The sequence below is a fragment of the Dermacentor albipictus genome, chromosome 4 (assembly GCF_038994185.2).
Source record: "Dermacentor albipictus isolate Rhodes 1998 colony chromosome 4, USDA_Dalb.pri_finalv2, whole genome shotgun sequence".
In the NCBI taxonomy this organism is placed as follows: Eukaryota; Metazoa; Arthropoda; class Arachnida; order Ixodida; family Ixodidae; genus Dermacentor; species Dermacentor albipictus.
This window is the reverse complement of record NC_091824.1, coordinates 143260349-143274115: the sequence shown is the minus strand read 5'-3', so window position 1 is coordinate 143274115 and position 13767 is coordinate 143260349. Positions and strand designations below refer to the sequence as shown.

Sequence of the window (13767 nt, the reverse complement as noted above, 5' to 3'; positions counted from 1 at the left end):
TGCTCATTCCCAGTACAATAAGCTAGTCCCATACTTACGAGTTTTATATCTGAAAGTACTGCAATACTTTGTGCACAAATTTGTTCTCACTTTTTTGTCCATTGTTTTTCTTTTTTCATTGTGACAGCAATTACATGGACACTTAAGCAGCACTTCCGCCATCACTGTAATATTCCGTATAAGGTCCAAGGGCGATAACATTGTGGCTGTGTGCCGTTGCTATATGAGCAAATGAAAGCATGCAAGGGTCAACTGACGATGGTGGCTCGATCTCGCGCACACAAAAGAGGAAGGTGAGGAGGAAGTATGCCGTCTTCCATTGTGCACAAGGCACAGGGGAGGGGGGGTTCTGCTTCAGCAGAGGCTGCGTAGGGTGCAGCCGAGCGGGGGCCCCAGTTTGAAAGCGATCTGCGATGGGGCCAGAGTGCACCAAGTGCCGATAGCTTAGTGTGTGCTGTGCTCTCGCCGCTTATGTTTACGTTGAAGCAAGAGGCCGCAAGGAGGACAATTCACTTGCTGCTGCTGCCACGCTTCCTCACGCCAGCATTTCTGACAGCGAGTTTCTGTGATCATCAAGTGAGATGTGTCCATGTTTGCTTGCGGGCGTGACACCATGCTTGTTAATTTTGTTAGTAAGTGAATGTTTACAAGTTAATATGGCCAATAAAACTACTACTTTTACTTCGTATAGCTGTCTAATAATTTGCTACTGCAATCGATGCTTCACCTTTTGGGCGAAACTGTGACTTCTTTATTAGAAAAGAAAATCCCCACCTAAGCAATCCGTACAGATGGTTAACCAGAGAAGCTGAAACGTGCAGCCCCGTTGTTTATAACTGGGTTAATCCCGACGGTGCATTAAAGTCTTTCTCAATTATTGGTTACATCTGTGTTTCTTAATAAGGTTACACACAAGTTTGACTGCGACGGAGAGAACGATGTCAGTGACGGTATGCCCGCAGTCCACCGTTGTCACTTGCATTCAATGTCTTGAGTTTACTTGGCGGCTCGGTTAGCAGTATCCATTTGCCATTGACAGTTGCAATTCTTCAAATTAAATTACTTCAAAATTACATCTGTCCGTCACATAGGACAATGAATGGCTCATACCGCCTTAAGCAATAGCTCATACCCTGTAAACGCAGCCTCCCCATTATGTCGACAAAAGAAAAGTAAAATTCTACACTGGAATGACGAGCAGAAATGAAGCCAGCTGTGGAAGACGACGATGAACGCGGGAGCAGTGGCACGAGCACGTTAGCGCGGTTGTGCCAAGGGGCACCAACGAGCTAGCTGTGGAAGACACCGCCACCACTTGAGCCATTGCTGATGATGATAGCTTTCTGTACACAGGCATGAACAGACGGACTTTCGTTTCACCTAGCCATATAAAGCCTCCCTATAAAAGCCAGCACATGCATGGTTGGGGCACACGAAAGAAAACATAAAGACAACTTGCACAGTGACATGTAAATGAATAGTGGCACATACATAAACTTACGAATATGTGTAGACAGATGTGTATACACAATTCTTAAGGAAATAGAGGCAATGTATAAAGTTTACATAATGACAATGGATACAGTCGTAAGCCGCGACAACAAAATATTTTCGTATCCTTGGCAAACAGCCATAAGATTCAATGCATTCGTACTTTTCGGCAACAAAATGATGCTGTACCACAGTCCCAAATGAACAAAATTTGCCCAAACGTAACCCTACATATTACCTACTCGTGTAAGGCTAGCAAGCTACAAGATGTGCTCAAATGTGATTGCTTTGCACTAAAATTGCGTAAAATACCACCACATTATACTTGCGTGGGCACCGCCATTTTTGTTTACAAAAACAACCAAGCGCCAAAAGCAATTGTGTGTGATGGAAACACGTCATGGACGTCATGTTGCTATGAACATGTGACAACGGCATTTGCCCACCTAGTGCAGTGTGTAATGTGCGCCTCGGTGAGAAAAATGCAGCAAGAGCAAGGAAATCTGTCCTTAATGAGGAATTGTTTATGGCGCTTGAGATGGCGGTCGCAGCATGGAGTGCCAAGCATTGGGCTGTGATTAAGCAACCGTCTGGGAATACACATCCTTTGCTTCAAGAATGCTGGTTTTGGTGCCATCCGACAGGCATCACGTGCAGATTCGCGCCAGACATAGATTTTCAAAAGGGACTATATTCTTGATCAAGTGCCTCCGGGTATACGAGATACGATCACTTTTGTGCACAGCACTAGACACGTCAGCACCTACAGGTGACAGCGTGCGTTAGAGAAATGCTGCGGAATACGTGGAGTGCTGTTGCTCTGCATCCAGTGCCAAGTTGTGCAAAACCTGGCAAAAGTGTTCGTATGTTCGAAAGCAATTGACCGAGCATACTGCTCCACAGCAGTGCTGCCGATGCTGATTGACGCATGCGGCACGCTTTATAACTGTTGGCATTGCAGTTCTATATCCACGAGCAAAGCTTGCCAAAGTAGACTAACGTAATTCTCACAGTAAAGTTTCGTTCTGCAACGGATTACCTATCTGTGCTGTCTCATTTTGCAACAACGAAATTCTCGTGAAAGGGAATTTTTTCAAATTCCCCACCGATTTCATTATGGCAAAGTTCAACTCCATATGTAAAACCTCGTTGATTCGAACTCGGTTAATTCGAAATCCCGGATAATTCTAAGGTTTTCTGCGCTCGTGTATTTTCTAATGTAAATCTGACCGGATAAATCAAACCGGCGACCGAGGCCAATCTGGTTAATACGAAGATTTGGGGTGCTATGCAGCAATTCACGATCCCCATTTCACCGCAAACCCGACGAAACTGCACCTATTCGGAGCCGCGAGGCAATGCCACATAGCAATCGCAATTATTTATAGACGAAGTGCCCGACCCGTAGTACTGCTAGCACAAAAATCAGTCCACGGTACGCCCTGCGCACCGCCGGAATGCGCACCTGCAGAGGAGAAGACGTGCTTCACTGCAACACAGTGGGAACACCAGTTTTTGTCACGTGCGTGTCACCGGTTTTGTCACCGGTTTTTGTCACGTCCCCCACTCCACACGCTCCTCGCAGTCGCAGCGGTCGCAGCATCAGCGCATGTTCTGTGCCAGCTGCCACTGGCTGCCATTCGCCCATTCCCTCTCCGTGCCTGTGGCGATGTATGCACGCAACGCCGGTATGTGCCATTTCATTGTGTGCGGTACTTAGGGGTGTTGCAGCTATGTGTAGCGTGATGTTCTTTTTTTTTTTTCTGAACTGTGCAGAAGTGCCAGGGGGCAAAGATGCCAAAGTATAAATAAGACTAACGCTGCAGCAGAAGTTCTGCTTGATCCAAGAAGCGGGTAAGAACACGTGTTCCAAGACCGAGTTGGCTGAAAGGCACAGTGTGCCCCCTCTCGACGGTGCCCACAATATTGAAAAGCAATCGGTGCAGCGGTGGCGTAGAGGTAGAACGCCCGCCTCGCGTGCAAGAGGTCCGTGGTTAGAATCCCGGTGCCGTGCAATTTTCCACCGGATAAAAAAACCAAAAAGTCCGCGTGTTGATAAAATTGCATAAACAGGCCTGCAGTGTGGCCTCATCCCGGTGACCACTACCGGTAACGCACTCCCTCACCACAGCAGGATTGGCCACCCTGGTGCAGTACTTGGCCACAACCTCCTATATGAACACAACCATCAAACGCAGCCCACCTTCCCATGAATGGAACGATACTGACTTGGCTCTACAACTTGGGCACGAAGAGTTCAAGTGTAGTAATGGACGGTTCAGCCATTTTAAGGAGCACAACAATTTGACCTTCGTAGCCGTCTGTGGCGAGAGCAGCAGTGCAAACAAGAGCGTCGTCGACGACTGGAAGAAACACACGTTGGCTCCATTGCATAGCGAGTACGGTGCAGATGATGTGCACAACATTGACGAGGCAGCCTTTCTTTACAGGATGCTGCCCATAAAAATGTCCGCAGCAAAGGACACCATGGTCAAGGGTCGAAAGCAGGGCAAGGAAAGAATTACCGTTCTGTTCGGCGTGAACATGTGCGGTAAACACAAGCTGCCGCTACCCATAGTTGGAAAGAGTAGGAAGCCTCGCTGCTTTAAAGATGCACGGCTGCCGCCAAGGGATGAGCATATCTACCGGCACAACAAGAAAGTCTGGGTCACAGGCGCAATATTTGAAGGTTACGTTCGGCAGCCTAACCACAAGTTCACGGCCACAGGCAGGAATGTACTCTTCATTGTTGATAATTGCCTGGTGCATGGCGACATCCCACACCTGAAAGCTATCAGGATGGTATTTCATCCTCCAAACACCACGTTGATCTCACAGACAATGTACCAAGGTGTCATTCACCATACGAGGAAGATTTACCACCACCACCTTCTCAAGCGCATGCTCCTTTGCTACGACAATGGCAAGGAGTACTCCATCGACCTCCTCGGGGACCACATGTCTTGATGTGTATGCATGGAAGCAAGTGGAAACCACTTTGATCATGCGGTGTTTTGAACACGCTGGCTTCTCGAAGGAAAGCACTGTCGATGCTGATGCTGACTATTCATGTGCACTTAATGAAGGAGCCGAGTATTGCGACCGCATCAATGCACTTTGCACAGAGGATAGCGAATCCAGTGCAGTTGGCTTCGCCGAGTATCTGAACTTTGAAAATGATCAACAAACGTGCTACTCAGACTTGAAGAGTGAAGCTACCGCTGGTGCGACCAGTGCGATGACAGCGACGACGACGCTAACAAGCCCTCCCGAGCACCTGCTCTCGGGGAAGTTATCGGATTGCTGAACGTTATCTGCAGTTTTGTTGATTGCCACAGTAGAAACTCTCAAATGCTGCATGTAGTTGGCCAACTAGAAAACATGACCCTTGGAGCCTCGAACTACAGGACACAGCAAACCAGCATTTCTGGTTACTTTAAGTGATCCAAAGATCGCCAAGTAAAGGTAGCACATTCCTGCAGCTAAATTTTTTGCCTGGGTTGCATTTTTTTTTGTTCGCTTAATTCGAAAACTCGGTTAATTCAAAGTTTTTTCGCAATCCCGATGACTTAGAACTAACAAGGTTTTACTGTATATGATGGTCTATAACAATGCATACATAAATGACTAACATGCAACTACAGTCAAGCGAAATACTTCAATGCACTAACTCATAGCTGTCCTTCAATGTAGCTGTACTTACTTGTTAACCAAGTCTTGCAACTTCTGCATTGGATCTGGCTCCCCATCTCGGCCAAAAGACATCACTTCACTTGCACTGTAGACTCGGATTATCCGGTCAGCAGTGTTAACCAAGAAGCAGCTGTGCAGAATCAGATTATTTCTCTTTACATTATGCATGACCAGCAGTTAACAAAGTGAAAACAGATGTGACTGAAGAAAGTTCGCAAGAGAACAGAACAGAGTAACTTACTCGCCCCGTCTAGCAAATTCAATTGACTTGATCGCCGTAGTGTTAGATGTTCCAGTGGTGACACGAAATGATGCCTTGACATCAAGATCCGGGACTGACACCACCAGTATCTGTGATAGGCAAGTAAGTTGCGGAAATTCGACAACAACCTTATTTTCAAACAGTGTGCAGTGTGTGCTGTTTCCCTCATTTTGTTTGCTTCTCTCTAAAAGAGGCATGCTGTGTTTTCATTGCAGCACAAAACATACTCATTGCAGAATCTTGGGAAAAGATAGTAAATGGATGGCAACATTAAAAAGGAAATGAAGATCATACACAGCATGACGTCCCTTTAAGTGTTGACCTCTCCTCACACTTTCTTCAAGCTGAGTCACCAGCACACCTGTTTGATGACCTTGCTAAACTCAAGGTAGCAATTTGTTAGATTACTGTAATGTCCATAGCTTTCTTGGATGACAACTAGCCAGCTTCAGTTTGCAGCATTTGATGACCACCAGCCACATTTGTTGCTTGCAGGTCCAAGCAGACTTCCTTTTTTTTCTTCCTGTTTTCTAAGAACCATGTCAACAAATTGCTACTTGGACCTTTGAAAGGACACTATAAAAGAAACATGACATTGAGCCAAATTGGTAACTCTGATGCCTGCAATAAAAAACTAGTAGCTCGATCCTACCATGAGTAGAGGCTTGGTAAGTGAGAAATGAAAAATAAATAATTAGATAAATAAATAAATTTGTTAATTGTCACTGTGTGGCATTATTCAATCTGGCGAAGCACCGATCAACGGGTGCCAAAAGGTTGTAGGAATAGGAACCGGCGATCAAGATGGTTATTGCCAGCCACTCGGGCTAGAGGCCTAAAGAAATTGAAGGCAGACTTTTCTTTTTTGTTTTTGTTGTCGGCACGACCATAATGCCTCGAAGGCTTTTTGTAGGAACCCCTATGTATTCTCTGCCCCGTGCGTGCATTGAGAACCTTACTAAGAAGGCAGGGGTGCGAATACTCTGCAATATGTGGTGTCTCTGTGTAATCCTGGGTCCACGAATTGCTGACAGTGTATGTGTGCTGACAGCGGCGTATGGCCGGCTGCCGTCATTTCTCCTGTGTTTGTGAATGAACAATAGAGGCCCACCATGGACTCAAGGGTGTGCGTGTGTGGTGCAATACAAGTGTGCGACCTCTAACAGCGGCGGGGAGGGGAGAAATCACCCGTTTTTTTCACCCCTACCCGTAATTAAAAGGGGTGCGGCCAAGACCTTGGGAGGAGCCGGGATACAATTGGGTGAAATTAATTGGATCGTCACCAATATCTGCCATTCCCCAACACAGAGAACTAGGAAAAGGAGAAGTTATTTAAACGCAGGTTTTAGACCAAGCTAAGCAGTCTAGAAGCTGAGCCTTCAATCTGCTGAGAAGCATCAAGGCACTAGTGTCGTCCAGTATCGCTTGGGCCACCTAGCCGCATCTGAACTGCGGGTTATTAGTTGACGTAAGAAACGACAAACCAACATCTGCAACGAAGCTCACGGTAGTTCTCAAGTTAGCTCAACCTGCTTGAGGGAAGACGTCAGACCTAGCCTCTCAGGAAACCCAGCCCAGCAATCGCATCCACCGCAACGAGATTGGCTTGCCCGCGTTCTTCGGGAAAGCTCTGCCGTAAATTCCACGCTTTATGGACTTGCTGCTGCCGCCCAGCCATGCGTATGCCATCATTTGTTTTCTTTTTAACTGTGTTTAGTTGACCACCATTAAGTATGTTTTGTGCAGTGTTAATTTCTATATTTACTTCTAACTGTTCATTGTATTTCTTTTGTATTCATCACTGATCCAGAATAAGTGCGTGTGTGCTAGTGTTCTTGTGTTTCGTTTAGATTGTGTGTCATTGTCAGTCTATAAATATTTTTTTTTCTCTCTTTCTCCCAACTCTGACTCCTTTCCTGTGTTCGCTTGAGTAGAGAACGACCAACCGGCTTGTGTACCCCGTCAACGACTTCACGCCGACGGCGAACGGGTGACAAGCCATAACACAAATAAATAAATAAATAAATAAATAAATAAATAAATAAATAAATAAATAAATAAATGGGGGTGATGCCACTTTGAAATTTCTACAACAGCTACCTCTGACATAGCAATATCCTGCACCATCTCTTCAAGGCAGATTATTATTAAATATTGACTACGCTAAGTTCAAAAGCGAACGCAGCTTAGAAGCTTTCGGTAACTCATCCTGCATAAAAGCAGCTTAAAATGAAAAACTACAGTGAAATTAGCAACATCATAACATTTGAGGCATCACAGGTTTGGTGCTCAATTCAAAAGTGAAAATTCGAACTTCCTTTTTCCACAAGCAGTCAACCTTTCCCACATAGGAAACAAAGTTAAACTGTTGAAGGAACACTTGGCTAGCCCGAACTGATTTTGTGTTACTTTTTAGGGTCTCATGTGTGTGAGATTCATGTGTGTGCATTGTCACCACTATGGGACAACATAATATATAAGTGTTTTATTTCCAATGCTGTCTCCAGACAAAACACACACTACTAATCTTGCAGAAAAATGTAATCTGTGATGCAAAGGTATCAGTGGCGAAATTAGATTTTACTGGACATGAGCCAAAACGAGTAGAAAGTAAAACAGACATGCTGAAGCTCACCACCAGTCTCTAAAAAAAATCTATAAATGACAACAACAGTTTAATCTACAGAAAAAACTATAAACAAACAAGCTTTGCATTGTATATTCTTGTTTCTTTAATCAGCAAACATTAAACGCTATAAAAGTACTCCACCATACCTTTCCCTTTGCGTTTCCTGTGTAGATATGGCCTCCTCTTCTATCAAATGAAGCAACAATGTTCAAATCTGACTGAAAATTACCAGAGGCAAGATAGAACAATAAGAAAACATTGTAAGATAAGCAGAACTGGACATAAAAATTTGTTTGCAACACCAAACTACCTCATCGTCAAGGGGAATAGTGGAATGTGCTCCATCCATGTTGACCAGCACAGCTGCATGCTTGATTGGGCACACAAGAAATGCTTTACTGCAAAAAAAAGAAAGAAAGAAAGAAAGAAGAAAAAAATGGGAATCACCTTTGGCCACCATCACTTAGCAACAAGCACTGACTGTCATATAATCATGTTTCAAGGAATCATCTAGCAGCCTTAAAACAGGGGGAAAAAATGACATGTGAAAAGAGAGTGTCAATGTACCTAAAGCCATTGCAAGAGCATTCGTGACCAGTTAATCATAACAATAATTTGAAAAGCTCAGGCAATATGGCAATCTGTAAGGTAAAGTCAAAGACCACACTAGAATCGGCATCTTTATAATATAACTTTGCCTTATTTAAGCATACCTCCAAACCTTATGTCAGCTAAGTAGCAGCAGTTACTTGATACACATTCCAGTGACGTCCTGTAACATCATGTGCCAGTAAGTACATATGGTGAGAGGTTTCATATCCAAAGAAGATGAATTACAAATGTTCTGGCAACCCATGCACACCTGAAAGAATGTTTGCTGGCTGTTTTAGACAGAAGAAAATCGTAATATAGAGGAAGCCCAGGCATGTTTGTTTAGCACATGAAAGGTCTCTATAATGATAAACTTATAGTATTGCGAACATCATATGATATTTCTTGCTACTATGTCACCTTGGGCATCAATCATTCTCTTATTTTAGAGGCTTCTCACTATTTGTTGGAACATTTGTGAATGAAGAGCTGTTAACAATTGTCATGGCTGACATGACATGACTGTAATGATAGATAACCACAAAAGATGAAAGCAAACACACTCACTCATTTCTTGGATGAAACTGAACCTTTAATATTGGCGACGGGAACCTATACTTTTGTTCACATTCACCACTCAACACATCCCATATGCACACACTGTTGTCCGTCGATGCACTGAGAAGTTTGTGGCCATTTCGACTGAAGCTGTAAATACAAATAATAGTAATTAACGTCAGCCACCTTCAAGGACACTTTAGCACAGAGGCCTCTTCCAGACACCTTTAGTCCCTTGTCTTATGTTAACAAAACACACTCTGTGGGCAAATTGTTATGATGGGCCAGCAGGGCAGTGACCTTCTAGCCTATCCTGCCCTTCTGCGAAGAATCACTTCATGAAGCTAACAATGTGTCCCCTTGGTTAGACCTGTGGTTGCAACAAGGTGAGACACTTTTGGCAGATGGATTGTTGATGTATGGTTCACTGTCGCCATCCTAGATGATGGGAGTAAGAAACTCTTGAAATAGGGTGTTTCATGCCGATTCCTCGTGGCCACTGTTAGCCACCAAGGTTGTTTGACAGATGTTCCAGCTAAGTGCTGGGTCATCCCAGGAACCAAGATGCACCAGTTTGAGTCAATCATGACAATACCTGTCTACGAAACTACCCCCTTTCTCTGCGTTTAGTGAACAAAAGTGCCGGAGTGATTGTGCGCACAATTGCCCTCAACACGGATCCTTCGGAGACCTTGGACGCTCTGACTGGACAAAGGTGTGACGGCAGATTTCCCTGGCCTAGTGATCTAGGGAGGACAGAGGGGATTCAGGCAGACTTTTTCGGCTCCTCAGGTGTGCATCAATTCAGCCATGCTAGATTGTTGAGATGTAACATTCTCTACTCCTCATGAAAATATTGTAAACAAACCCAGTACTCCTCATTCTCGATGTGAACATGTTCCTCCCTTCAACAATGTCCTTGGCATGGATGAGTCGGATGACGGCATGGGCCAGCTATTCCTTTTGACATGCCCGATGCGAACTCTTGAAAAATTTAATAATTTCATCAATCCCTCTATCTTTTGCTGTTCATGGCTATGTATCTTTTATTCCTCTGCACCCATTCTGTTTAGTGCCACAGAAAGCATGATATCAAACAATTTCTGAAAGGCCAGGACAGGTTTCCAACAGCCCCACCTTCAACACCATTTTATGGCAGGCCAGTTTTAATCAAATTGAGAGCTGTGTCAAAAATCAAAACATAAGAGTGATTTACAAGGTCTTGTGCCCCAAAGACAACAGTGGGACTATTACAGACACCATAGCGGAGGGATCTAGATCATCTTGACCATCTGAGCTTCTTTAATGTGCAACAAAATCTAAGTACACAAGTGTTTCTGCATCTTGCCCCCTTTGTAATGCGGTCGTCACGGACGAAAGTATAACCTTCAACCTCACGCTCGCCAACAAAATGCCATACCCACTGAGCCACCATGGCAAGTAAAATCAAGAGAAAGGTTTATTAATTACATCTTGCATAGGGCCCATCTTTGTAAGTTCTGATGCAAGGTCTATATGTGCATTCATCCACGGCAGAGATGTCACCACACAAAGGCATTCATAGCCGTTTGCCAGGAGACAAAGCCACTATCAATTCTCAGATGTTCTCAGAGGGCTAGGTGAGTCTAAGTCACTGCACAGCCAGGCTATCATCTGTTTAATTCACTTGTAGGGCATGGCAATAAGTTAGTAGTCTTTCTGCAGCTCAAATTCATTCTGCTACACAGTGTAGTGAAATCATACAATGGAAAATAGACAATACTAACCATTCGTTCAATCAACATTGTTTCTTTTGCAACTGTATGTTACTTGTGGAATCTAATTACACTGTAGAAAACAAAACTTTTCACTTGCCATAAAGAGCATACTGGATGCACATGGGCGCTGACTATTTTGGCAATACCGCGGGTTAGGAAGTCCCATATAACGAGGCGGCCATCGTTGCAACCAACAGCCAAGAGAGTCCCACGTTTGTTGAAAGCGCATGTGACTGCCAAGCTGATGCAGTCCAGTGCACCATCAAATTCCTGCGAGGGAATAAATAGTAGTAAGTTTCTACAAAGTAAATTAACTGCTTCAGATGCCAAACACATGTTAGAATCAAAGGAAAAATCCTGGTAGCTACAGAAACCAAGCCTTTCAGGTGCCGGTCCAACACACCTGTACATGCCAAGGTTACACAAAGTATCAGAATTCCTGACGAAAGTAACTGTATTTAGTAAAAAAAAATTTATGTACATTCTTAGAACACTTCCCATATGACCTGAGCCAGAATGTTGCTCTTGCACCATAAAGTAATAAACTGTACAGTATAGAGGTGAATGCATAATAATCGGCAATATGTTCAGCAATAATTTTAGGCCAAGATGTACTAAAAACAAACATTACTCTATGCAAAATGCCCCTATACCAGAAAACATTTCGGCTAACTTAGAATGTTTATGTGGTATGCAACTTAGTTCTGCAAGAGTACACAAGACAAACGACTACCAACAAAACAACTTATGAGGCACATGAACAGGATAAATGATTTGCCAGCATGAAAGCAAGTTTTACTATCCATAGTCAATTGCATTTTTTATTCTTTATCATGAGTTTCTAATGCCTGTTGAAAAAGGCAATTGAGTTTCATTTCAGAAATGCCACCTAAACAATGTTGCATTGGCCTTTATTATGACTTCTGATAACGTCGAAGTCAATCGATAATATGACAGGGTTTCTCTCTATAACATTTCAGATATTGCTGACAGGTTAAAAGGCATACTTTTAAATTGCGAAAATTCTGACACTAACAGTGTCACCAGCTGTACACTCACCGAATAAATAGACAAACCTTGTGTCTAACCATCAAATCAATATTAGTGCTGCACGATGACTACAGCTGAATGTCCATAGAAACCATATCAGCAAGTTACTGTTTACATAACACAGCCAATGACCCAGCACTGCAACTACATTTGCTTGGCAAGATGAGTGCAGCAGTATGAAATGCTAGGGCGTTCTGTGAGCATCTTTACGTTATACAAGATAGCGCTATATCATGCTTGGCAGCGGATAAGCCACAACAACAATCATAAAAGAAGCAGTGTTTCAGTAATAACATAGCAACATCTGGAAACAGTAGATCTCAAATCAAAACAGTCTACGAGATAACACTGAATATTTCGCTGTTGTCTCGCCTATTAAAACGCCAGACAGTTATTTAAGCAAGGAACGTTATCTCAGGTAGAAAGAAGCCAACATACCTCGGGGTAGTTCTGGCCGAAAGATTCTGGAAAGTGAAAGAGAGAAAATAAAAGGTAAGCCCCTCACACACAAGTACAGTGATGAAGTTTGGACATGAAGTTACTTCGGGTTACGTCCACCCAAGCGCAATTGCACAGGCTATAAAATCGATATTTCTACCTGTAACGATCCAGATATTTATAAGCTTATACTTAAGGCTGCACAATGAAACATAATATGGAAATGACGGCGATAACACGAATGGTTAGTTTGACGCGTAAACTAACATCACGGGCAAGCGACCAGAAGCAGCCAGAAGTCACGGCCCGAAAGTTTCCCTGCAGTACTTACCTAATAACTCAAGGTTCATTTTGCCTTGGCAACGGCTTTATGACGTATATTCACATTATAAGCCTTCAGATGGAGATCTACGTAGCATAGCGCAAAGTCCTCTGCATAAACACAGAGAGGTTCTACCAATGTCTCAAAAACTCGATTCACACCAATGCCATTTTACCGACTTGACATGGCTTGACTCGACGGTCTCTGTCTTGTGCGATAACCAGTTTTCCTCAAAAAAGAAAGAAGGAAAAGAAGTGCTCATAGCATGGCAGCCATGATCGACGTAATGCATGACACCCATGACAGTATGCTTCACAAAAGCATGGCTTATTGCTTCGATGGAAGAAGCTGTCTCTAATTTCGAATCCGAATCCCCAACTCATAAACTTATGGTGGCTTATACAGGGTCCTGAATATTTCGCTGCGCGTGTTCGAAACAAGGTTTTGCGCTCACCGCTGCACTATTCTTGCTTAGATTTTGCAGAACGATCACATTTTGGTGTCGACTTGGTTTAGTGTGACACTTGGCACAGTTAATTGCCTGGTGTTCAACAAAAAAATGCAAATTTGCCTGCGCTTATAAGGATGGGAGCTGCTGCCGCGACGGCGCAAGCATAAACTTGTTTTGCCACCTGCCGTCAACTGCAGAAACTGTCAACTGTGTTTTGAGGAAAAGGGGAGGGGCAGTCGCCTGTTCCAGGAGCGGGCAACACCATAGAGTTTCCTACAAAAAATTTTGTAGGAAACTCTATGTACGGCCAATCAATGGAACGTTTCCATTGAGCGGCTGTGCTGTATGGCCAACACGTGGCAGGCCCTCCCTGAAACGCTGCTTTCTGCAGCTGACGGCGGGCAGCGACATAAGTTTATGTTTGCTTCATGTTTGCGCCGTCACACTGCAGCAGCAGCTAGCATCCCCATGAGCGCAGGTAAACTTGCACGTTCATTGTAATAGCAATTATATGGACGCTCCAGG

General features: G+C 43.9%; 1 protein-coding gene across 3 annotated transcripts in view; it reads right to left on the bottom strand.

Moving 5' to 3' along the window:
* The window catches only part of Rbbp5 (retinoblastoma binding protein 5), a 46385-nt gene extending 33361 nt beyond the window's left edge, over positions 1-13024 (bottom strand). For 2 of the 3 annotated variants that reach the window (XM_065448464.2, XM_065448465.2), the window contains exons 1-8: positions 12801-13024; positions 12470-12495; positions 11079-11251; positions 9234-9374; positions 8386-8473; positions 8222-8293; positions 5426-5535; positions 5195-5314 (exon numbers count right to left, since the gene is read on the bottom strand). In XM_065448464.2, the coding sequence (XP_065304536.1) occupies positions 5195-5314; positions 5426-5535; positions 8222-8293; positions 8386-8473; positions 9234-9374; positions 11079-11251; positions 12470-12495; positions 12801-12819 (749 nt within the window). In that variant the 5' untranslated portion in view covers positions 12820-13024. The remainder of the gene's footprint in view (positions 1-5194; positions 5315-5425; positions 5536-8221; positions 8294-8385; positions 8474-9233; positions 9375-11078; positions 11252-12469; positions 12496-12800) is intronic. The other variant, XM_065448466.2, reaches the window with a different exon arrangement.
* Between the last annotated feature and the right edge of the window lie 743 nt (positions 13025-13767).